The 26914-nt window shown below is 39.4% G+C and overlaps 1 protein-coding gene across 6 annotated transcripts in view; it reads right to left on the reverse strand.

Moving 5' to 3' along the window:
* Nucleotides 1-937: 937 nt before the first annotated feature.
* PIEZO2 (piezo type mechanosensitive ion channel component 2) overlaps nt 938-26914 on the reverse strand; it is a 308441-nt gene continuing 282464 nt past the window's right edge. For 3 of the 6 annotated variants that reach the window (XM_082043960.1, XM_082043956.1, XM_082043955.1), the window contains 17 exons: nt 23921-24088; nt 21218-21610; nt 19666-19924; nt 18988-19170; nt 18543-18795; nt 17677-17809; nt 17096-17243; nt 16766-16980; nt 14470-14628; nt 12981-13128; nt 10457-10645; nt 9921-10013; nt 8365-8537; nt 6464-6580; nt 4396-4475; nt 2849-3029; nt 938-2480 (listed from right to left, as the gene is read on the reverse strand). In XM_082043960.1, coding sequence (XP_081900086.1) covers nt 2228-2480; nt 2849-3029; nt 4396-4475; nt 6464-6580; nt 8365-8537; nt 9921-10013; nt 10457-10645; nt 12981-13128; nt 14470-14628; nt 16766-16980; nt 17096-17243; nt 17677-17809; nt 18543-18795; nt 18988-19170; nt 19666-19924; nt 21218-21610; nt 23921-24088 — 3145 coding nt within the window. In that variant the 3' untranslated portion in view covers nt 938-2227. Of the gene's footprint in view, nt 2481-2848; nt 3030-4395; nt 4476-6463; nt 6581-8364; nt 8538-9920; nt 10014-10456; nt 10646-12980; nt 13129-14469; nt 14629-16765; nt 16981-17095; nt 17244-17676; nt 17810-18542; nt 18796-18987; nt 19171-19665; nt 19925-21217; nt 21611-23920; nt 24089-26914 lie in introns of those variants that run through there. The other 3 variants (XM_082043957.1, XM_082043958.1, XM_082043959.1) reach the window with 3 other exon arrangements.

Raw genomic sequence — 26914 nt, forward strand, 5'->3', positions numbered from 1 at the left:
CTTTGGATGGCTGATCTCAAAGGATGGTCATCAACAGTACACTTTTCACCTGTTGTAGTTGGCTATCCAATCTAAGTCACCGACTTGACTGTAGGCTGTTTTTTAAAACAAATAAATAAAAACCAACAGAAGAATCCTTTTATTTTCAAAGTTTGATCAGTCCATGAAAGAAAGAGCAGTGCATTTCTGCAAAGCTCAAATAACTGTACAGCTCATTCTGCAGATCAATTTTTTCTCAACAGAAAGGAAATGCCTGTTAAAGAGAAGGAACCATGAAGGGAGCCAGGACCAGCTGTGGCCAGCATGGTTCTGCTGACTGGTACCTTTAGAAACACATTACACCCTTCACACTTCTCCTTCCAGTGTTGATCTCCTTAAATTCACTGAACGCCCAGGTGAGGATCCATCTAAGCACAAAGGACATTTTGGCATCCCTGTTGGACCATATGTCAGGGCTGCCCTTTTATATTTTGATTTTAATTCACAGGTTCTATAGAAGAACTGGAGCAAAACTCTCCGCTGGGGAATGGTGCCTGGCTGTACGAGCAGCCACCTTTCTATTATACTTTGCAGGAAATCAGGTTGTCTTCCAGTGAGTTCCAGTCACCAAATGAGTTTATTGTTACAATATGATGAAGCGATTTTTATTTTGTGCACTTCACAGTGCTCAAAATGTTATTTTTCACAGTATAGAATGGATTTGACAGCATTTGTCATGGAAGCACTCAGCAGAGTATGTTGCAACTTCATTTAGTTGTGCTGTTTGTTGAAGTTCTGCAGTAAAATGTGCCGGCAAATTATGTTGTATTAATTTCTTTCCGGTGATTAACTAATCGTTCATATAATAAATAGCAGCTAACTACAAGAAAGAGATTTGTCACAGAGTTAGAATAACGTTAAACTTTTCCCATTTCATGTAAAAAGGCAGAGGAAAAAATACTTCTAAAATTACTTTGCAACAGGCGCTTTATTTTAAGTCATTACTCAATCAAAACTACACAGTATACCCTTTTAACATTCCCTACCCACTCAATGATTGTTTTTTCTCAATAATTTTTTAAACATGGAATAAAACCTACATTGCAATTGTAAATTTTCATGCTACAATGTTCTCTAATGAGCCATTTGTGTCACTAATAATAGCAATTTAAGAAAAAGGCCATTTTTCAAGCTCATATGTATGTCTATATTTGGGAACTTAAAAAATAACCCGTCTCGGATGTAAAAATATGACTTGGAATATGTAAACATTTTCGTATACCTGAAACACTGGAAGAAGAATATTAGCTAAGAGCAAAACAATGGTTGCCTTAAATCATCGAAATGGGAAAAAGCATGTCATGGGGAGCAGAGAGAAGCACACACTATTCAGTCTTTAAAGGGTTATAAGAAATGGTCATTCAATTCACTTTCTTTTCTCATCTAATGGAAAGCAATAACTTTGAAGAGAACGGCCCAGCAGAACACCCCAATATTTCACCATAACTATTCTAGCCATTAGCTAACCTTGACAAAGTGTCAAGTTTCAGTTGCTTCTTTTTTTCCTGAGAAAAGTCATTGATGTTTGGTGGAAATGTCTTCTGTGACTGTACAACTAAAGTAAGGCATTTAAAGAGATTGTTACTTGTTTTGTGTCTGTTTTTTGCTAACAGAGGTTTGTCCGCAGTGTCCTTTGTACATCAAAACCTCTGCTTTTCTACAAATGGGCATGGCTAGAATGTCTTCAGTTCCCACTGTGGCCCTGGGTCTTGGGTGTCCTGAAGGCGAGTCAGCGTCCCATTACTGTAGCTTGAAAGTCAGTGACGTACAACAGCATATTGCACAATCCAATCTGTGTGGCTCCAGAAAGGGTTAAGAAGGTACACTGGAGTCATCTGTGGGTTCACTCCTTTCTTTTCTCTTTAAGTTGTAATGATTGTCTGGGAAATTAAATCAGCCAGACAGACAAGGATGCAAACTTTTTGCTGATTAAATTACAAAGCAGTCTCCAGATTGCAGAGGAGTGGCACATTAAAAACAACAAATCATCCAACCTTCTTCACTGTTGATCCTTAATTTGAAAGGCAGCATGGATTCCTAAGGCCGTCGCTTCCAGGACTCCTTCCATGAAAAATCATTGCTACCTAACTATAAAAGGCTTAGCTCTTAAGAGAATATTGTGCTTTTTTTTTTTTTCCTTTAAAATTCAGATGAAATCAACTGGATTCGCAGTGTGACACCAAAGAGATCAGTTAGTTTTTTCCCTAGTCCACTTGATCATGGTCTCTGGTGAGCGATACAGGAATATTAGTTTGGCATACAGGTCTTCTTCTAGTTCCAGTTCTCCAGTCTCTCGCACTAAGAAAATGTCAGTACACAACTTCAAGATTCGGTCTACATTGGGTAGCTCCTCAAACATGATGGAGTGAGAAATCCCACTGAAAAATTCACGAACAAACTTCCCTATCACCAGGACAACTGAGGCGTATAGTCCCATGATGCTGAAAAGAAAGAAAGGAAAGAGTTCAATGCGTGCCTTGAAAAAGGGTCAGCCAAGTGTTAGGGAGCTCATCTGCATGCTTTAGTGTAGTCTATCAGCTGAGCAAACATTAATTTCTAATTAAGATCCTGCTTCTGCTGTGTTGCAGGATTAAGGAGAGCAGGCATCAAGGGTAATACCATTTCTTACAAACACAAAGCCTTCTATAGTAATAGGCATGGATCTGAAACTCTCACAGAACCCCTTTTCTGGAGGTTTAAACGTTACAAGAACAAAAAAGAAATAGCACCCCAAAACCCAGCAAATAAAGTCACCTTTACTTCTATATGATCTACATTATTTTAATTTTATGTAAAAATTTCTTCCTACCCATAACCGGCCAAGAATCCAAGGCTTGGTGGACTGACTTTATCACTGAATATGAAGAGTTCCAGACTCTCTTCAGATGTTTTGTATCTTTTTCCAAGCTGATTCAAAACCCACCACTCACGAACTCCCTCTTCAGACACATTTTTGACCAGGGATACTGTAATGTTTTCCCATCTGCAGTCTATTGAAAAAAGGAATTATTAATATATATATATATACACCAAGAATTGCAAAAGTCAAACTATTCTGAGTCAGATACTTCAAACATCTGCATGATAGTGATTGAGCAATGTAGGAAGAAAGGTTTGTTACAATTCTCATTTTACATTTTACATTATTTCTGTACAAAAGTACACTATCTAGACTTCTGTGGTTTTCCTTCTGCAAATGTCGTCTGAATGTGCATTAAATAAATAAAACATTTTACATCACCTACACTTCCTTCTCTACAACTGTCAAATCATTTAAATATTCTTAGGCCAAAGTATCAATGACAGCAAGCATGTCTGCTTTTCAGGCCTAGAGAAGCACATTTAACCTGGAGGGACTGTGGTAAATTTCTATATCTCAAAATGAAACTAGCACTGTAAATCATCTATGTCTTGGTATAAAATATATTATTATCTTATATCAAGAAAAGCATACTATCCTATTATGCATATTGATCACACATACAGGAGGTGAACCCTGACCCTCCTGATTTTTGGGGAGCATACACGAGCAGAGTTCTTTAAGACAGGACTTGACTAATAACAGTGAAGTACTCATAATTTATTGCTGCTCATAGAGCTATGTTCAGCCTCAAGAACTATTTTTCCCAATAAATCTAATCATGCTCACTGAACCTTGAATGGTGATGTACTACACAGTACAGTGATGTTCTTCTACATACTACTACTACTACTATGTCCAAGCACCAAATTTAAACCCTGTTGAGCAAGGTCTTCTTTGATAAAGACTTGTTCCTACTCTCGCAACCCAATAGTTTTTTTCACATGTGCATATGTGCACATGTGTGCATGTATTTTGTATGTCTGTGAGTACATGTATGCATTCTGATCGGGTAATACCACTCTGAATGCCATGATTTATCTAAGGTGGATTTTTTCTCGCCAGTAAGGAAGGAACAGCTAAAAAATGCCAATCATTCAGTGTCATTTTTTAAGCTGAGGAGCTTCATTTGCAGACATGCAGTACTATCGCCTGCTTTTGGCAAGGTAGCAGGGAGATGTGGAACAGCAAACATTGTCATCAGTTCCACAGAAAACAAAGGAAAGCGGTTCCTGAAAGAAGCCTTGAAGGAAAGGAGCCAGATTTCATCCTTAGAGTCCTTACTGTTTAATGCAAAGTTAAAGTACATCCAGATGTGTTTTCTGTCTTATACTATATCACCTCATCTCTCCCCAAGCTTGCAGGCACCAGGTAGAAACCACTGTAAGTGCATTTCAGCCTGAGGTGCCCCACAACAGCTCAATCAATGTGCAAGTGTGAGTGCTGTCTTGCATTTCTTTCAACCATACTCTCTTTTCCATGGTCTGGACACATACCTGTCAATAGCTGCTTTATGGGTTTTGCCAAAGAATCACTAGGAGCCTTGATGTAGTATGGGTACACTGTCTCTAATGTTCTGGAAAAAATGAGAAAGCAAATATTTCATATTTTTATACCTCTAAAATAATTTAGAAATACCTAACAGGGCTATACACAGTTCCCAGTAATTCTTGGCTTAAGCTATGATTTTATAGTGTTCAGATGTCACATCTGAAAGTTAGCTGGATTTATTAACTATGTTCTGTCAGAATTTCAGCAGGGAGCTCCATCCATAATGTTGCCATTCACATGCCATGAATCCCACACACCTGGGGCATGTGTGTTTGCAAGGAGTGCAGACTTTATATTTTGTTCCCCTTTTTAACAAACCCGCTTTTATAGCCAGCTATATAAGCAGCACAAAGAAAGGCAACACATCAGGAGTAGTAAACAAGCTAGAAAAATATATAGCTAGAAAAATATGTGGTGAGAACAGTTATTACTTCAGGATTGCAAGATGTTTTGCTAATAACACCTGAAAAGAGTGAGATTTTTTTTTCCCAGAATTTTCATTGGGAAATATTTTCAATTTGTAGGAGGATTTAAAACTTTAAAAAAAAAATGTTTGTAAAAGTTCTTGCATTGGACTCCAAATTAAATCACCTTAAGTGGGAATAAATTACCAGCATCCAGAGAGAGATATATTTCATTAAAACCAGAGATATTGTCCTAAGCTTTTCTTCAAATGAGGGGGCCTCTCAGGCAAGTCCTGTGACATTTTGCTACATTGCATATGCCAGGCTGAGGAAGAACAGAGGTGGCCAATTTAAAATTCCTCCAGCAGACCCAAAATATCAGGTCAGAGCTCAGCAGCTAAGTTGTTCCAGCAGAAGTGTTCCAGGGAGCTCCCTGCTGAAGTCAAATGGCTACTATCTGCTACAACCACTGTTCCTTGGTGACAAGTAAAAAAAGCTTAAATCTACAATATTATTACAAGACAGGCAAGTGTAGGTGTATCTTCCATGTTACAGCTTGCCTCCTGTGAAGAGACAAGTATAAGTGAACTATCTTCTCCCACAAAAGAGCAAAATCTACCCTCCTTGGCACTACATCAGCTTAGGAAATATTCCTGTATCCTCACATAGCAGAAAAGTAAGAGAGGTGTAAAATATTCTTTAAATGCAATGTTGAGAGGTGCAACAGCAGTCTGCTTGGATGCACAAGTGCGTGTGGGTGCAGAATAATAGCTGTGCACAGAAAAGACCTACTAACAGATATGAACCTCTCAGACTTTTGGCTCTCCCAGTTGGCCTCAGCTTTAACTTTTCAGCTCTTGTGGCCACAAATCAGATCAGGTGGCCTTTAGGGATGACGTGTTGGCTTAGCAGTATTTAGAGACTACTGCTGTAAAGTAATCCCCAGCGAGCAGGCGGAAGAGGAAGAGCCAGACTCCTTTCAAATGTGACAGAAGGCACCACTGCTGTTAATGCTATAAGGCTATATCCACAGAATAATGTTTAATATTCATGTGAAGAGCACGCTCTTTCTGCCCTGCATATTTCCATTACAGGAAAAGATCTGATGTCAGAAACAACTGCAGATGTTACCCATTGACCGCAGTTGATTTAACACTTCCTTGCCAATCTAATACTATTCAAGAATAACAATGAGAAATACAGTCTGGATGGTTATTTAGAACAAAAAAAAAAATCATTAATACAACATCCTCAAATGGAGTCAAACTGAAGTAACTCAAAGGAGAGTTTAACTGTGACTATACTGTAATGAACTTGTGCTTATCCAATAAATCAAAGAAAAGTAACTAATAGCTTCACCATGCTTGCTGGTGGTGTTCCAGTATTCATGGACTTCTCGGCCTACATTTACCATAGGAAATAAGCTTTTACCTTTAATGTTACTATTATGTGACTTCAATCCTATTGGCCTCTGTAAACAAGGCCCCAAAGTTATTAGAGGGAGAAGGATAGGCAGACAAATTACATAGTTGCACAAGCCTGGCCTCCTTAGAAAATAAGGTTTAAAAAGGAAAAATTTGCATACAAATAGTCAAAGAAAATAACTTACACCTTTTCCAGTTGCTGCCCAGACATCATTGTAGCAATATCTCTTCTGGTGTTCTCTGGTAGCACAAAGGTAAGTTTATCTGATGCTATTTCAGCTTTGGCACCAAGGGTGAGATTTCTGTTGTAAGTAAAAGGGAAGACATGTTCTCAACCTTCAATGAGAGGGTAACCCAAACACTTGTTTGATGAACCCTAGAGCTAGTTTTCTAACTAGCCCAGCCACACTGACCCTGGCTATAGCAGTCTTTGCTGAATCAAGCATCATGCTACCTGTACTTGAGATGGTGTTTTCTCCCATGGAGGATATGTGGCAACCTTAACAGCATTTTTTCTAACTGACTGTGACTTTGTGTGTCCTACAGAACAATGATGATGGATTAATACATTTTTCCCTCACTAGGTCAGTCAAAAGACAATGGGTGAGGGGGCACATCTGCTCTGACTTTAAGCAACAGGACTGTCTGTGTTACCACACATTTGGTGCCAGGACAGCTGAGGATGCTGCAGTCAGCTACAGCTTCCCAAAAACCCCACCTCAGCCCAGCAGCAACATGGAATGTTGCAGAGAAATGTCGCCGGCAGATGATGTGCAAAGGCAAGAACTGTGTATGCTGCTTGAGTGACACAAAAGGTTCATCTTACAGCTGCTTGTGGTCTTCTGGCCTAGATGAAAGACAGCAGTTTGCCTTTATGGAGAAAAAGTGGAAGGTCACTGTGGTAAGTCTTTACTGCTTTCAGTCATTCATGGTCACAATGTAATCCACAGGATATAATTTGAGAGTGAAAAAGGTCTTTTTAAACTAGTGTATGAATGTTTGTAGTTATGCAAGCACATGGGCAAACTGAGTAGCAGTATTAAAAATTAATATAAGACTAAGAAATGACGGAGTGATGTAATTCACTAGCTAATACTGTATGCTTCCAGGAAAATAAGGGGGGTCAAACAAAGTTGAATTAAGGGTGCAGATTCATTACAAGCCTATTTTTGACTGTGGAAGGACTGACCCAGCATGTTCAGAGCTGCCACAGTGATCCAGCTGACCTGCTTCTTCTGCACAATCTTTTGCTGAGGATTGCTATAACAATCCAGCATCAGTTTCCAACAAAACAGGTAGATAGTGGGACTGCAAAGGTACTTAATTTCCATGGAGTAATGACTTAACTCCAGTTTAATCCAGTAGTCTACAGGGATCCCATCCAGCAGATAGTAGCCAACAAACCACCTCAGTGACTGGGTGTGCTGTAGCCCATATGCAACTACTCTACATTCTAGGCTGTCTCCTGCAAAAACTTCATCGTAAAGTAATAGTTCACTGAGGCCAAAGGAATCACAAGTAAACAGGCAAAGGTCTTGATAAAAGGGAGCTGTGCCATTTTTAAGGTATTTGCATAAGAAAAGCTCTGAGTATATGTGTATTTAAAAAATAATTTTGTGTCAGTTCCAGACTCCCTTAATAAGAAGACCAAGCACTTCTGTTTATATTTCCTCATAGTTCTTCTGCCTTAGCTAGGTCCAGGTATTTAGCTCCCATAAATGCTAGCAAGGTTGCTGTTCGGGGCAGTTTATTTGAACATCTCCATCTGAAACTGGCTAAAAGTTTCTTACTTTCCCCTCCTTCCCCTCAAGTCCCATTGAAAACTCCACCCTGCCTTTTTAAATAATGTACTTGGAAGTGGCTCCACTTGTCCTTTTATTTCTTGAGAACTGCAGGCAACAAATGTTTTTCTGCATAACAAAGGTTACTTCTCTCTGCCTCTCTCCCTCCCCACTTTTAGGTTTTTTTGCTCTGCAGTACAATAAAATTTTCTGAAAAACTAAAGCGAAAACCCAGAGTGGAACTGTTCTGCTGAAGGAACGCTTGGCAAATGATCCATCAACCTCATAAGAGTCATATTAATTACCTTTGAATAGTCCATGAAAGAACTACAGTGAACTCAGCTGAAAAATCCATCAGTCCCTGTATCATTTTCTCTCTACTGGGAGGGCTTATGGTCCATAAAGAGTTTGAATTTCCCTCTAGATCTGCTAGAGTTATATCTTCTTTTCCATACCCCTCTAGAAACTGCAAAGCAGCCTGTAGGTGCAGAAGAGGAATATAAAATCTCAGTACAGTGATATTCACAAGACACAGAGCCACATTTTCCAATCAAGCAATATTATAAATGTTCAATTAATTGTAAGTGCAGTGGTTTATACTGATGGTTTTCCTCAAGTATCAACTGTGGCTTTAGATAGGGAGGGAAAGTATAGCTAAGCTAAGAAGGCAAAACAGAAATGGTCCCACTGCTTAAAGAGTAAGTATGATGGCCAAGCAGGCCAAAATTAGTCTGGAAATTAATCAGATTGTAGAGTCTATTTAAAATTATCTTCACTTTTTTTTTAGTTTCTATTAATCCCATTTATGTCTGTAGATCCAGTAGGGTGTAAAGCTTTCAGTCCCCATCAGTTTTGACCGGTAACTCTGACACTTTACACAGCTTCAGTGATACTCCAAATAGTATCAGTGGTCACCACAAAATTTAAGTCACAGTACAAAGCACACACCAAGCCTGGCCACTGTGGGATGGCTCACACTTCCAGAAATGTCTGGTAATATTCAGGAGGCACAAGACAGTTACTGGTTTTCATATTTTTATTAAAATTTTACTCCATCTTTTATTAAGCCTCTTTCTGCATAGAAAGATGTCTGCAAAGGATGAGACAACTTCAAACCAGTAACTTTCAAAGTGGATCACGATTGCAATATTACTGCTATAATATGTGGGTTATTTGGTAGGGTCCAATATAAAAAAATGTTAATTTTTGAATGGGCTAGAAGCAAGCACTTCTTTTAAAGTTATATCTGATCAAACCCCAGTTACCTTAGTAATGCAACAGCTTCTACTAATTACTAGTGTTTTTGATGTGGAAACTTACAACAACTTCATGCATATTGCACCATGAAATAGTGAGACTATATTTAAATGTTTATGTTTTGACATTTTAATGTAAAATCTTTTCTAGGCCATACACACTTTGACAGCAGCACATGTCACTGAGAGCTGAAAGCTGTGTGTGCTCTAGGAAGGAGCATGGGGCTTACAAGTGCCAACACTGTTTCCCCCCAGCACAAGCACATTTGTTTTGGCACTACACCAACAGCATCACATCTCCCGAAGATTTGTGTCATTTAGAGGAGAGGTTTTTTATTCAGGTGACAGGGCAGCTAGGGTTCCTGTCTTCTATGATTTTGTGCAAAGATGTCTTGATTAATGGTAACTTGTCTCACCATAACCCATCCCTGTCCTGACAAATGATCTGTTGAAACTCTTATTCATGCAAACTCTCATTATCAAAACATCTTCCAAGTGATGGCAGCACTGCTGACCTTCGTAACTACACAAACAAAACTCACAAAAGGCCTCCATGGAAACATGCACACATTTTTAAATAACGAGGTATTCTACATTTCACTTACAGTGTTACCCCTGTAGCTTCCCAGAAATGCATTGAAACCAGTCTGATTCAAATCCTTGAGCTGACTCTGTTGAGCACTCATTGTAAAAATAGGCTGGGAAACAAAAGAACATACATTTGTCACATTTACTTCACATTGGCTGCTATGTACACAGCACAGCATCCTGTGCATCACAGTCCAAGACAATGATGGAACTCAATTCAACAGGAAAAGGTTATGATCTTATTCCACTGAGAAACAAGTTACCTCCACAATGATTTTATATTTACCACATGGATCTGTAGGCAGCTACCCCATGAAGGATAATTTATCCTACTGCCAGTAGGTTCTGTTTTTAACTTGCAAATGAAGGTAATATTTTACATCATCGATAAACTAATGTGTTTATTAACCCAAAAGGGATCTTTTGTGGGAGCTTGCCTGATCTCTTGCATAAGGCAGGAGAGTTCAGTTCCATGAGGGAATAAGAAATAGCACAAGGAAATACACTGCAAAAACAGAGTTTGTTTTTCATCTTTCTTATTTTTTTTTTTTACCTGATAACCTCCTAGAGTTATTGTGATTGATACATCTAGAGGCTTGTTGGTGATGCCTGCAACAGATTTGATTAAAGACATGAAGAGCAGTGGGAACCAGACAATACAAATCAGCAAGACGATAATCATGCCACCCATTCCATACTTCACAACTTTCTTTTTCTTCTGGCCTCTTGGTTGGGGATATCTCTGCAAAAGCAAACAGCAACATGGTAATGTCTCTTCAGTCAGTAGAACACTGGGTATGATTTAATGTGTCAATATGTAATGATCTTAAGGATTCCCGTCTTCCGTAGTAATTTGCTACCCATTGTCATGCCTGTTGTTTTGAGATTTTTTTAGACAAACATGCATAGACACTGAACTTCTGCTGACAACAAAGTGCCCAATGAACCCATGTCAAGTGTGTCTGTGGTTTTGATCCTTCACAACCATAAAGAAGGGAAAAAATGAGTAACTTGAATTTTTTGTCCCAATAACTGCAAGCATGAACTCACAAGAACCAAATGTAAAATAATAGCAACAACAGTGATACAACCCAGTAATATTGAGCATGACCCACTTTCTCATATTTGTCCTTCCAAAAAGTTTGATCTCAAAGCTCCTTAAGGCAAAATGCCTCTCACAGAGCTCGAAATGCTGAAAACTGTTTTTTTGATGTAAGAAGAGGAGAGAAGGAGAAATAAAATTGTTTGCCAGTAGCTGACATGCACAATCAGTAGGACTGTCTGATATTGCACTACCTCCACATTCATTTTACACCTCACACACAGTATTTCTAAGAGTTGTTCACAGGCTTGATCCAATTTGTTTCTAATGAATCCCACACCAACTGCATTTAAATAATGTCTAAAATCTTGTTGCTGTTCCTAAAGTCTTGACACTGTTGATGTGACAGCCTTCCCTTTCTTAGCTTCTGAGACCGAAATGGCCATGCTTTTACCCTTCTCTTTTCAAAGCAAATCACAACTTGTGTCTGTTTGGCCTTGCCCATAATTCATACCGTCTGTTATTTGCCTCGTGATTGAATACTTTAACAGCTTTGCCATCCTGTAAAATGCCTTACCATCTCTGCAATTTATTTTGCTGTGTTCTCTTATAGGATTTAAGTCCACACAGTGTTTTAGGATCCTGTCTTTCACGCACTGTGTACTGCATGTGCAAAATAAAGATGCATTGTATTGCACTGCACCTCAAACACATGCCAGGAATCCAGCTTTCAGGAAATTGTTCTTGCTTTACAACATGAATCCATAAAGCCCTAAGAGAATATTAAATTTGTAATACAATGCTATATTTAAAACAAATTAGCTACTTTTCAAAAGTAGTGTATCAAGTAATTTGTCTTGCTCTACAGAATACTGTTTTCATTAAAATATCATATAAAGATCACCAGGGGTATATTATTTGTCTGTATGAGATTAGTTCAGGCACCTCTAATGATGTTACAGAACAGCTCAGAGAGACTCTAGTAGTCAAAGAGAGAGAGGCAAAGAGAATCAAAGTCAAAAAGTCATGGGCAGTTGTTTTGCTACACGGCATTAGCACGCACATGCTAGCTTAGATATGGAAATCTTCCCACATTCAGATCTACGCTACATATAATGTGGAGTGATCCTGTTGTAGCGTAAAAAAATGCAGCAAGATGGATTATTATTTCTCTGACTCCTGAAGCATCTGATGACCCTCCATTCATGGCAGAAATGGAAGGCATACAAAAAAAGCCTATATGCAAGAATTGTGTGCACTTAAGCTCTGAGTTAATTTAAGTGACATACTTGGAAAGTAATTGCCATTAAGAGACAGGATTATAATAAAAGTAGAAATACGTCAGTAACACTTAAAAATACAGCCGTTTCATTGCAGATGTACGATTTCTGACTGGTTGGGTCACTCCTAAAAGAATGCTTAATTTCTTTTTCAAATTGGCAAAATAAGCAAGCATATGGTTGCAATCTTTATAGGAGTTATAAGGAATCCAGAATTTGCAAGTTTAATTTGAACTGAAGCTTAAACGATTTAAAGAGACTTCAGTCAGACAAATGGTGGGTTTATCTGGCCTGCAGTTCAGTTCTGGATGTGCAGGAGCTGTCTGAATTCTCTCTGTGGTTATATGACTCAGGTGTCCCTGGGATCTATACTGTAGAGGCACCCGCTCTTCCTTCTACCGACCTTTCTCTTCAGCTACAGTTTCCCTGCTACTGTGGGTTACTCCTTTAGTTGTTATGGACAAAGTGAGTCTGTGTGAATACCAGGCCTTTCAACCCTGGCATGCAATTAAGCCTTAACGTGGAAAAATCAGCGAGGCACAAAAGGGAAGCCGTTTGAAATTGCACTTGTGGTGACTGCCAACTAACATAAAGCACCCAATAGTCTGAATATTTCTGAACATAAACACCAGGTGTATCTTCTAAGAAACTGTCTTTATGGTGGATTTCCCAACTATTTAGGGACTCATGGTTATTTCTCTTCGTTTCTGCATGGGGGAGGGCAGGTCTGGATCACCCATATGGGGCTTTCTTACTTTTTCTGACTCTCGCCAGCACTTCAGGATGAATATATGAGCATAGATATCTTCAACACAGATCCAGCTGGAAAGACTGAGAGTGGTATCAGTCCAAACCCAGTCCATTACTGCTCTCAGCTCGGTCAAAAATGGAACCAGGCGGAATCTGAAGGGAGATCACAGCAGATAACTGATCAGAAAAGGGAGGGATCACATTAAACAAGCACATTAAGTGTATATATGACAAGAGAGATAATTAAACTAATGTTTAATGGGAGATGTTGCAAACACAAATACAATCATATCCAGAGCTTGCACAAGTAGCACAGATGCTATAGGGGTGATATTTTCTTACCACAGTTCATGTTTCTCTAGATCTCCTTGTCAGGCCATAAACACACTTGCTTCATTGTGCCCAGTAATTGTGATAGAGCCACTGATGGAATCGTACAAGACAGACTTTCTTGTACTCCCAAATTCCCTTGACCTGGGACCGGAGTGAAGGAATGTCCTTTCCACAGGATGGTGGGAATTTGTTTTATACCTCATTACACTGAGTGATGCATGGCTCTTTGCAGTAGGTGGGCAGTCCTCAGTTGCATATGGAATTGGGCATTCAACTCAGGATTAAGGAGCAGAAGAAGGTGGGCTAACAGGAAACCAACAAGTGTATAGCAGCTGTTCAAGATACATCGTTCCTTTTACTAGTCCCACACTTCTGCTTGGCCAGGCCACAAAGACTATTTCATTTGAAGAAAGCTTTCTTCTGTAACTTTTCCTACTGGAATGCAACAAGGCCATACTGAAAATATTGGGAAAAGGCTGAAATTATTCTGGCTTTTCTGTGAAATATGTATACGCTTTGAACTGGCTTAATCACAACATCATGGTAAGAGCAGAAGTGGAGGGTGGCATATGGCTCCTTAACACCACCTTTCACTCTGAGGTGACACTATGCCTCTTATTTGCGCTAACACTCCTGACTTCTGAAGAGTTTCCAATGTGCAGCACTTCTCAAAAGATAAACAGAGGAAACATTTTTTGATGCATAGCTCTTATTTCTCATGTATATTGGCTTTCACTTTACTCTTCCCACCTACTGAGGTAGAGCCTGTAGACCTGCTTCAAAGGATTTGATGCTTACTGCTTTTTAGGACTGCAGAGCAAATAACATAACCTGTGTTCTAGCACAATGTGTAGCCCCTAGCTTTGTACGCAGACGTGACTTCCTAGAGGTGTGGAAATGTCTCTTCCATAGTGGCCTGAATGGCTGAATAGTATGTCTGGCTTCTGGATTCAGAGTGGGAGATTGATTTTTCTGAAATTTGCATTCCTGAAACTGATTTTTTGTGGACTGTAGGAGTCATATGGCATATACAGTGTGCTGTACAAAATTTACTGTCTCAGTTCCAGCAGACTGTGAAGAGAAGTCATCAATAACCCCAGCATCTCATGATAACAGATCCTTATTTCAGAAAAGAAAGGAGGGCAGTAGGTCTAGACTCACCCTTGAAATAAGAACAGGTTGACATAGTTATAACTTTTTGTGAGAAAGTTGCCAAGAACACGAGTTGGATATCCGCAGCGTATCTGATAAGCTGATAATCCAAAATAAACACATTTCACAAAATACCAGAGCTGGGCAACTGTGTTCTGGCTAAATTTCCTGTAATGGAAAAGACAGATAAAGGAAAATTATGAGCTTTGTATGTGTGTGTGACCAAATTAGCTTGAAATATTTTGTGCTTCTGGCAGTGTCCCTTTCCTGAGATCCTGTGAAAACCCCTTGGTTTCTGACTCCACTGCAGGGTTAAAATGGTATTTTAAAGATGCTGGATGAGAAAGTTTATAGACAGCATCTGTTGTCACCTCAGGGTCACAGGGGAGACACTGGGAACAGGCTCACTGAAGAGTGAGGGCTCTGCAGCAGTGCCCTCTCCCTCTGGACGCTTGAGGTGTCTCGCTGCCCAACACAGGCCCACCTGTCCTTGGCCCCCATGATGGCACATCCCTGTGTGAGCCCTGGGTAGACACTGTGTCTCTTGGCTTTTCAGAGGGCTGACATCTGGACTGAATCTAGGCAGCTTTAATGGCTGTTTGTGTTCATGGGGGCATCTCCTAGGTAATGAACTTGTATGGGAATTTAAGTTGGAGTGACCTCAGAAGATCGCCTTTTTCACCTTGCCTTGCTTGGATCAGGTCTAATTACACCAAATTGTTCAGGGAACTTTTCCAGTTAGTTTTGAATATCTCTGAAGATGGATATCCCACAACATGCGTGGGTAACCTGCTCCAGTGTTCAACTACTGTCACGGTGCACAGATTTTTCGTCACATCTAACTGGAATTTCCCTTTTTTCCAACTTGTGGCCTCTCGTCCTATCTGAAAAGAGCTTAGCTTCTTCTCAGTGCCCTCTTAATAGGTAGCTGAAGACAGCTCTTCAGTTTCTCTTCTCCAGACTGAACTAACCCTGTTCCCTTAACCTCTCCTCACATGTCATGTGCTCCACCCTCCTGACCATCTTCGCAAACATATGCCACATCTGACTGCAGCTTAAGATCATGGTGGAACTGCAGGAGACGACTCATGATGGACAGGATCTCTGGGCCCGGCACGATCCAACATTTTCAATTACATCGTGCAAAACTATTTTCATTATGAAATTTGCACGGGCTTCTAAGAATCAGCCTGACTTAGAAGGAATGCAGGAGGTTTCACATTCAGATTTGAGATTGCCAATTTGATATAAATTTCATAAAAGCACATAAAAGGTCAAAACAATTTTATTGCCTTTCAAGTGACCAAATCAAGCCAAAGGTTTTATATCAACTCTTAATGCTCAGTAGATAAGAGATCCACTTGAAAAACACATTTTTTTTCAAGATGGGGAACACTTACTATTGCATGAATAAAAATAAAACTTTTTTTTTTTTGAGAGGAAAAGAGACCTTTCAGTCTTTCTTTACACTATGCACCTATTTTGTTTTATATTTTGTACCTATTTTGTGGTTCAAAGTAACTTCACTGTGAATGAAATGTTATTTGGCCAGGTGACATACTCAAACTCCCTGTACAGCCAATGGAGTGAGGTATTTCAAGTCAGTTTAAAGTCCTAAGTAAGAGGGGAGTCAGCCAAGCTCTAGAGAGGAAACCTTAACACCTCTGCAGGGCAGACTGAGATGATAACTGCCTTGAGCCATGCAGTGAGAAATGTTAGATTTGAGGGTCAACCTGACCAGGAATGTAGTACAAGATTTCATGCCACAGGTGACCATCTGCACTTCACCTGCAGAGCCATGTGGCAGGGGCAAGGGGGGAGACCTTTTGCTCTTCAGAAGAGACACAGGTTTTAGACATTCCTCAGTCTAAGAAGATTTTAATTCACAGTTCACACATTCCAGGAAAGTGCCAAATTATAAGTTACTCTGAGAGAGACATTTTCTACTCGCTCTTTTAAACCAGCATGCAGAGGACTTGGGAACAAGGAACTGAATCAGAGGCCAACATTGTCTCAGCTGAGGGCTCTAATCACTCAATTACAGGCTAGTTCTCTTTCATCTGCCTGCATTTTGGCCTAAGTTGAGAATATTTCAGTACATACTTATATAATTAATTCTTGCTTAAACTTATGTTGGCCACAGTTATTGCTGTAGAAAGGTACTCCAACATTCTGCTTAGAAACGAGACCAAGAAGAAACCTGCTCATGATACCAAAGCTTAGCTAAAACCATCTCAAGTTTAAATACAAACAACTTGGTGGAGCACCAGTATTCAAGCCATATTTTTGATTGTAAGGGTTATACCTTTCTGTCACTCCAGGCAAGATAAAGAACATCCAGAAATGTATTCCAAAAACAAGGATGACCTGGAAGATGACCTTTCCCATGACAGTCTTTTTGAGATACAGTGCTCGATCTACCACCATGGTACCAAACTGAATGAGCACCATCACCAAAAATGCTTCCGGCACCTGGTCCTCTGATAACGAAGAGGTGATATCTGCTGCTGCAGAATGTTTCTGAAAAGGAAAATACAACAGAGTGTTCGAGGAAGGAAGACACTCACATGATACTTAGCATCTAGAGCATGTAAATCCTACCGAGGATTTACAGATAGATGCCTCTATGACATACCCCAAAAGCCCAAAATCCAAACACAATGATGATGAAGTCCACTGTGTCAGCGAGGAACATCAGCACGTACACATCAGTCACTGCACTGTAGTCTGGATGAATAAGATTGTAGAAAAATTGTCTGATGGGCACATACACCTGGAGAGTCCTAAAACGACACAGACCGCAATGTGATTTAACAACACTGTAAACTGTACGAAAGAAAAGAAAGGCTGGGTGTGGTGTAATTAGTGTTTCTAAAGATATCTAAGATCTACCCTGACAGCCTTCACAGACACCAGTTCCTTGTTCTGATTGCTTCTGAACCACTATATTAGCATTTGTTCAGTAGAAATATACATAGCCAACCCAGTTCACATGGATATTTAGCCTTTTTTATCAGGCAGATGCTATTTGAACAACTGCTGATTTGTCTGATGTTCAAAAGTGGTGGGACTTAAGAGTGAAAGCATCTATATACAATGAACTGTGTAAGTACCCATTCATCCCCTTGAATTAACCCGCTATCTTTAAAATGCTGTTTTGCTGCTTTACCGTATGGAACCTCCCTTAATACCCACACAACTTCTCACATTGCTCACTTTTTAATTGTAAAGGCCTTGGCTTTGATCATTTGTTCTCGAAACTTTTCCATAAGAAGCTCTTTCCTAGATTTTTGCTTGATGCTTAACACACTGCTTCCTTTCTGACTGCTGTTTCGTGTGCTGGTACTTCCTGGGGAAAAAAAAAAAAAAAAAGGAGGGAAAGAGAAGACAAAGAAGTTAATACAAAACCGAAGTTTAAATAGAAAAATTAGAAAGTAATAAATCTTGAGACTTCCATCCCATATACGAGTGCCACATTAGAAAGAAGCTTTGAAAAGAATTCATATGCTTTTTTTCCAGTATGATAAAATCTTGAGAGTGTTCAGTAAAGGTTTAATCACTGGCAGATCAAAAATTGATGAATAAAGGCAAGTATCTGATTGATCTGACTCAGTCACCTCAACTGGCAACATGTACATTCAGGCTAGAGTAAGCCCACCCTTTTTACAGGATGGGATAAGTAATCTGCTTCAATGTACCTAAGCAAAACTCTTTGTCACTTCAAGTATCATTGAATGTAGATAGGAAAAATACATATGCTTTGCATTCCATCTAGCTGAAGATTATGCTGAACCAGAAATTCTGGATCCAGGCCACACTGAAAGCTCTTTTCCCAGCTTTTGGACAATGTAATTTTAAAAACACAGTGAATCACCAAGTATGGCTCTCCATTTTAACTTTAAGAAAGCTTGGAGTGCGTTCAAACATGAAGGTACGTTGGTTCATATCCCATTTCCTCACTGAGGAGCAGCAGCATTCAGTAGCCTCTGAGATCTCCAGAGCAACTGGTGCAAGGTTTAGCAGGATGATCGTATGGGATATGAACGTTTGCTCTTCAAACCCAGACATGCCATGACATTTACCTCTCTTAGATCTGTGTGAGGAGAAGCTGGACCTGTGTGAAAGCTGTGATACGCTGCTAGAGCTCTTCCTCCTAACAGCGGTCTGCTGCTCCGGGAAGTGGACATGGATGGACTCTACTGATGCTGCAAGATTGACAGATTTCAAAGAGGCAGAAGAGTCTCTCCTGCCTCCTGTCAGAGAGAGCTCGTCATCAGTATCCTCTTTATTACTGGAGCTGTCCCCTTTCTCATCTTCATCCCATAATCCATGGCACTAGTGGAAAAAGAAGAAGAGAGCATTTCAACCTTGTATTTCTGTCGTGGTATTTATCACAAGCATTGCTAACCTCAGTCATGTGTTCGCAAGGGAGAAGACAAATTCATTGCCTTGGGATATCATGAGTGACTAAAGAAATTAAAACTAGAAATGAAATCTAAAATAAGAAACTACATGAACTCAAATTACCTTTAAGATGGATCTGTGGAAGAATAAAGCAAGGAGCTGAACAAGATCATAGTGTACGTAACCCTCTTTCTTCTCAATGCCAATGATATTGGGTGGATGGTAAGGTTTATCTTTTGTGTAATCCACGTATTTATTCCAAGGAAAGAAGCCAAACTGGAAGAAGTACTTGATGACAATGGCTACCTGTTCAGAAACACAACACACTTGGGGTGTTTTCTAAGTATGACAGATATAATAACCTTGTGACATTAAGAGAGGAGAAAAATAACTACTTTTTATGAGAAGATAAACAAGCATATTCATTCTTACAGAGAAAAAACAGTTCACATTTCCTCAGTAATAAAGTTAATCAACATTTATGCTCAGTGGTACTTAAGATATCAAAAGCAGTGTATCCTCTGTCTTGATTACCAGTTATATGGTAGCTTTTTGTAAATGGTCTGTTCTTGTGATAACTGTTTTACATGCCAGGAAGGATATTGCTCGTTGTAGTGAAGAAAAACACAAACAAGACCTTTTCATACCACAGACATTGCTGAGGACTTCAGTAAATATTTATACTAATATGAAGAGCCAAAGGCCTCTGATTCTAGAGATCAAACCCAGAAAAGATACCATGTGAAGCTTACAACTTAACTCTTCTTTGTTAGACATAGGGTTGCAAAAACAGCAGCATACCTCAGTGTAGACAATGGCTGTCATCCAGAAACGTTTGCTTGGCCGAGGAACAGACAGCATGGCCCAAAGGAATATGAGGATGGGAAGCACCAGGGTTATCATGGAGGCAGAGACCATGTGGTTAAGGATGATCACAAAATAGCACACCATTTCTGACCGGGCCACCAGCGTATTGTACAGGGCATAGATCAGAAGCAAGACTCGAGGCTGACCAACATAGAACTTCTCTGACTCTTCCAGCTCATCATCATGAAACATCCTGTGAGGAGCAGAGTATCATAAATGAAATGAAAACTGATTTCACAAGAGCTCCTTTTAAAATTGCTACTATTTTTCCTTTTGAAAATTTATAAAATTCTGTTGCAGAGTTAAAAAAAAATATTTGGTATCATAATCAAATAAACTGCTTCTAAGCTCAGAAAACAAGAATTTCAGGCAAAATCACTAGAAGCACTGTTCTGCTGTTTTTTAATTTATCCAGAGAGCTGGCCTGGCCCAAGAATTTCTACAAGCACTGCTTTCCTACAGTTGCCCAACTAACATATCTCGTGTAAATCACACCATGTTTGTGTGGCCCTGTCTGGATTTATATCTGATTTGTCAACACAGATGGGAATTTGGAGAAACTCCAGAGGTCCATCAGGAGACATTACATTATGAATAGTCCTGTGACATAAAACATAATAAGTGCCCTTGAGCATTAGATGTGTTCTTCTCTCCTTTACCTACCTCAAATAAATATAAAAGGCAGCAAGAAATTATATTCTCTCACATACATTCACAGTTCTCACTAAAAAGCAAAAATGACTATGGAGAACCAGAAGACAAGACACTGCATCTGCAACGTCAGATGTACAAAGCTGCCTTCTCTCTCCAGATCCAGTCAGGTTGAAAGGCACTTCTGTGGTTTAAGATTTTGTCCTTGCGTTTGAGGAAGTTCTCCCCTAGCTGAGTCAGGCCAGAACGCAGAGGAAGAAGAGCAGCGGCACCATCCCCACCTCAATGTGGGTTGTGCTACTGAGCATTGTATCCCTTATGAAAATACTTTGCAAGGTGGTCTCTCTAAATAGCCCTCAGCTCCTACTGGCTTAAACAAAAAACTTTGCCAAAGGTCAGAGTTTGCCTTAGAGTAATCCAAGATAGTTGAAAGAGAAACTTTTTCCCAGATAGCCCTGGAGAAAACTTATCTGAAATCACAGATGTCTGAAAAAGAGAAGCCCTCTCCACAAGGAATATTTAGAAAAGCCCTTGACCCCATGACAATTGCAGCAAAGAAATCTGATGCTAATTGGAATAATTAGCATTGGTATCTGGGGACAAAGTGGAGATTCTTTCCCAACATGAATTTGAATCATTTTAGAAATATGTAATTAGAACAACTACAAAGAAATGAACTTCTTCCCTTAAATCAAACTTAGCACAAGGTCTGTATCAGAAACTGTGGGCTAGTTCTCAGACAAAAAATCCAAAAAAACCCAAAACCAAAAAAACCCACAAAGTAATGCAAAACTTCACAAACTGGAACCAACAATTTTTCCCCAAAGGTCCTTACTTGTTCAGAAGCAGCTCACTAGCTGTTAGCTCATGCGTCAATGGAGGGAGAATCGTGTCATTAAGTTTGTCCGTCCGACTGTCGTCTGGGCTCACCATCATGAGGCTCTTACCAGCTGAGTCATCTTGGGAGCCAAAGGGAAGGTGTTCAAAGCTGACAGCTTTGCTATAGGAAGGTGGAGCTTCTGCATTGCTATCCACAGTGGAGTACAATGGCACATCGGTATCAGGAGTATACGCAGCTCCTTCTGAATCCAGGCTGTAATCTTCCATATCCTCTTCCTCTTGCCTGGATACAGAATGAGCTCCTTCCTCTTCATGCTCCCCTTCTACCTCCTCAATGGTTTCTGTCGTCCCCTGACGAGAATAGAGCATGGTGACCTGTGTAGGTTCACTGTTGGGGACAGGACGAAGAGAGAGAGTTGAGGTTTACGAGGCTCATCAGCAGTCAGTTTTTAATTGTACCTTTATGTAGACAGCTGAGCAACCCTATTGCATTCCAAGGTCTTCAAAGTTATTATAATTTGGTAGAAAATATATCATCATGATTGCATCTTACACAAATAGACCATATGGGTCCATCTGCCCCCTGAATGTCATTCCAGTGAACTCACAGTGATTCACTATTTTTTAACACCAGCAAATTAATATAATCATCAAGAGAAACTACACTAACTTTGTGAAAGAAGTTCAAACACTCTCAGACCAGAATCAGGACTTGCTACCACATCTATGTAAAGCATGCTCTGTGGCGAATGACGGGCAGTCATGGTGTTCCTTCTAAATAGGCTGCTTTTAGCAACCACCACACGAGTGCTGTACACAATTGGAACACAAGCTGAATACACACATCAAGTCTGATTCTAAATAAAAGAATAAGTAAACTGCAAACATTGAAAAATACAATCCGGATTACAAAACTGTTCCAGTAACAGGGTAACTTGCTTACCTTTAGATTGCCCTATGTTCTTCAATACAGCCTCCATTTTTACCTTACCTGCCTGCTTTTCTTCTGTATGTACCTATTTTCTTTTTCAGCTGTTCTTATTCACTCTGTTCGGTTCTCTGCTTGTTCACCTTGCTTATTCTTGGCTTTGCATGTCCATAATCACTTTCTCTCTTAATGCTCTGTGCTCTGCAGCAGTCTCAGCTGATGTAAATTCACACAGCTTGATGACTCCAGATGGGAATCTGGACTTCATCATTTAAAAAATTTTTTCTTGGCTTTGCTTTCATGCTTTTCATCCCTCACAAGTATTTTATCACCTCTTCCCTAGCACATCACTCTTTCTCTTTTTAGTTGCCATTCCAGTCCCTCTCCATAGGTTAGACAATAGACACCCAGTTAGTGTCTTTTTTAGGTTGCATGTTCTTGTATCTCAACAAAGATAGAAACAGATTTCACACAGCTCTTAAGAAATGAATGGGGTCATGTTTTTCACCTGAAGTATAACCTTTTAAAAAACACCTGGCACTGCCAAAGCCAGCTGACACCACCATCTCCTGCCAAAATGAAAAATTAAGTTCCACCTCTTTTCCTTTTACACTGCTTCTAAACTTATTGTGGCTACATTAGATCACTTTAGATAGAGCATGGTGACCTGTGTAGGTTCACTGTTGGGGACAGGACGAAGAGAGAGAGTTGAGGCTTACAAGGCTCATCAGCAATAGAAGTTTTTAATTGTACCTTTATGTAGACAGCTGAGCAACCCTATTGCATTCCCAGGTCTTCAAAGTTATTGTAATTTGGTAGAAAATATAGAAGACTTGGTAGAAGACTTTTAATCAGAACACATAACACTATTATTAGGATGTATATTTTGATGATTCATGTTAGCACTCATCCTGGTTAAAATGCATAAAACCCTAAAATCCCATCATTTCAAAACTGATTAATGCAAAAAAATGTATAAAGCGCTTTAAACATTGAAAAATAATGATCTAATATGCCATAACATTTCATATTTATAATACAAGCTGAAAAACTGTTTCCCAAAGTCATATAAACACCTGTGTCTTCTCTGCTAAAAAGTGAGTGAATGGCTCTGCCCAGTTCCCTCTTGCACTGGATATTAATATTATTCAGTATCTTTTCACAATTTTCCCTTTCTTAATTCCAACACCTCACAGACTATAAATCAATGGTAAAATAATTGAAATATATTTAGCAATCTTTCCTATATGGGAAAAAGTAAAATTGAAAGAGCAGAGCTTGCATTTGCCTATCTTAGTTTCTACAATTAGACACCTAAGTCCACATTTAGGGTAACCGATTAACTGAGAAACTTCACTTCCAGCTTCCAATTTTAAAAATAACAACCATCGATTCAGTAACTCTGAAAATCAGACTCTTTTTCAGCTGAATAAATACAGACTTTAGCCTGGTTTTAGACAGCCTGTGTAATATAATTGAACAACTTTTAAAAATATGTGAATTAAGGATGAAAACCAAATCAAAATAATAAAATAAAATGAAATTAAATACAAATAAAAAACAGAATAAGAAGTGAAACAGCAAATGAGTCCTAGATTATGACCCTGACTTGGAACTTCAGAATAGTGCCACAACACAGATGTGAGTAAAGCTTCCAGTAACCATGCAAACCACTCTGTACACCATCTCTCTGCAAAAGCAGATTTAGGTGGACTGCAGTAAGTACAATGGTACGGGTAAATGAGAACAAAGCATGCATGAGGTAAGCACCTTGACACTATACTGCCACTGTCAGCTGATGAGGAGGACATATCCATGCTCTGCATTTTACGAAGCCTAGGTCGAGCGCGCTCACTTGTTTTAGGAACAGTGTCTGGTCCATCTAAATCATCAAGGGTTGACTGCCTTGAGAACAGCATGGTTGCTTCAGTGTAGCAGCTAGCAGCGCAAACAGTTATAAAGACAGGGTTAAATACAAATGGTAATACTATATACATGGTTCAGTAAACAAATATGCTCGCCATGCAGCAAAACACCAACACAGAGATAAAAGGTTCAGAGAGAAGATAAGGATTTGTTTAGAGTCACCATGTAAACACATTTCTACGCGCAGATTGCTCATGGTCGTATTCATATAGAGTATATAGATGGCTATCAACCATCTATTCACTATTCAAAGGATATGAAACTAACACAATGGTTTCCAGGGGCACCAACTTACGTATGTGAGGAGGTTTTATTTTTGTTGTTTCCCCCTGAAATTTCCAAATTCCACAAAAAATATTTTGGGAAGTGGCACAAATTCCATTTTATTAATGGTATGCTCTGCTAAAGCTTTTTTCACAGGTACAAGCTAATTTCCTAAAAGAGCCCTTAAAACTGAATAAGCTTATATTCCACAAATAGAAAAATAGCTGTCAGACATTGGCTAATCCTCTTTCCAAACCAAAGAGCCAAATCGGATGTGTTACTTAGCCAGTAGATGTATGCCAAATATAACCTGCTCCGCATGGGATGGCTTTTATTTTGATATTTAGTAGTAAGCCCTGATAATTCTTTCCAGAAGATTTCACTTATTTCAATCACGGCTTAAAAACTATTTCAAAATTAGTAACATGCACATTTTGAAACAAAGGACAGATATAATAAACCCTTATCTCCTTTGACTTATCAAATACAACAGGACACCAGAGACACACACCATACATTGAGCAGTTATGTGTTATTGGAGAAATGAAGAAGAATTGGATGAGTTATGAGAAATAAAGTACATAATTAAATACAAGCATATAACATAGCAACAGGAAAGAAACAAACACATTAATGACATACGGTAGGTAAAAGAATTATTTCTCCTGCAAAAATCTTTGAAAACCACAGAAGTTTATGAAATGAGTTGAGGGCTCTGGTGGTTTAATGCATGCAGTGACCTGCCTGGGTCTCTCGGATAGAATGAGAGAAGAATGGACCCCAAAATGCAGGATTTACAATCTGCTTTCCTTCTTTTGAGTCCATTTGTGTTACACATGAGCAGCGGCAGCAGGGGATTTGCTTCTTGGCAACCATTGTGTTTGTCCAGGGGCACAGAGAATTGGGAAAGAGGTCGGAAGGGAAGTGCAATGGTGTTTTCTGTGTTACTTTGGTCTTGCTAGCTTGAGGTGAGGAAAGAAATCTGCTGGCATGAAGTGACAGTTTACACTTGCTGCCCTAAGGAAAATGGGGAGGAAAACAGCAAAACACACGGAGTGAAGAAACACTTATTTTTACGCCTACACTCACTGATTGTCTTTTTTGACAGTATGGGCTGAGGTAAAAAGCATACTTTGGTCTTTGAGTAGAAGAAAAGTATGATCAAGATTCCAAAGTTATGGTGAAATACTTTTCCTTAAAAACAGTATTAATGGCAGGGGCACCTCTGTCCTGCCAGTTCATTTGGCCAAGACCCTTTACAAGCTACTTCATTATTTCTGTGTGCACAGGCACTCAAGTATCCTCCAGACAAAACCTGGAGGACTGTCTGCACGGTGCAGGGTTTTGATGAAGCAGCAAATGCTGCTTCCTACAGGAACAGATCAACCCTGGAGGCTTGATTCAGCAGCATGGAAATCAGTCGGACATCCATGTTATTGATTCCAGGGGTTCAATTTGTACATACACCTATTGAGTATAGCCAGGTTGTTGTACTATCACTGAGATTTTGGTACTAAAATATAGGGAGATGGCAGCAAGTAGACAATGCATTTTTGCATACTACCTTTCCGCCTGTGTGCTACAATGTTGTCCACATGTTATTTTACATCTCAAGGGCTGAGTTTATTCTTTTCGAGAGCAACACCTCTTACTAAGTTGTTGAAGTATTTTAAATGCAGACATAGTTCAGAGAGAACCTTTCAAGGGCCTTACACAGAGCAGCTGTTGAAATCAAAGTAGCCCTTGCCCATTCATATATTTTCAATGGTAGAAACATATGCCAGCTGCCCTCCAAAACATGTAAATTCTGACCTGGGTCCCAGAAAAATGAAAGGAAAAACATATATTAACCCCAACAGATAAAAACATTTGCCCAGGTAGAGTCCCTGCAACAAGTTGGTTTAGAGCTGTTTTAAATGAAGGGTGAATCATCAGAAGAATTATCTACTGAGCAGCTGCTCTATGTCCTTGAACGTCAGATGTGTGAGATGACACCTGTAGCACAGTCTGTATATTCTTTATGTACTTCAGAACATGCTTCCGAACATGGAGAATACGAGAGCACCAATAAAATGGAGAGAATTACACTTGGGAAAGCTGATGTTGACTCAGTCATTGGCTATCACATAAATTTAATCCAATCTTCCTGAGTGACTTTTTAAATCTGTGTCCTTGGAGACCTTGAAAAGCATTAGCTTCTTGAAACCATCCAAGGACTAGGTATTTTGAATTGAATGTTCTTTAAAAGCCCCAAGTTCAAGCATTTTATATAAAGTTGACCGGGTATCCATTTCAAATGGGGATATATATAGCAGAGATGTTTTTATCCTCGGTGAGTGGGAAATTTCTTACTTTATTACTTCCTTTTTACTAAACAAATTTACCCTTCCCAGAGAGTTTATTAGTTTAATTTATTACAAATTTTCTGTTTTGTTTTGTTTGCCGTCCGTGGGCTAGTTACTGACTGGCATTACCTTTCTAAACTACTACACTCCTCACACCTGCAAGATCCCAAACATATACTACAATTCATGTTCCTAAATCAGACCCAGATCCAGCCCCAAACTTGGACTC

The sequence above is a fragment of the Streptopelia decaocto genome (genome assembly GCF_964273445.1).
Source record: "Streptopelia decaocto genome assembly, chromosome: 2".
Lineage (NCBI taxonomy): Eukaryota > Metazoa > Chordata > Aves > Columbiformes > Columbidae > Streptopelia > Streptopelia decaocto.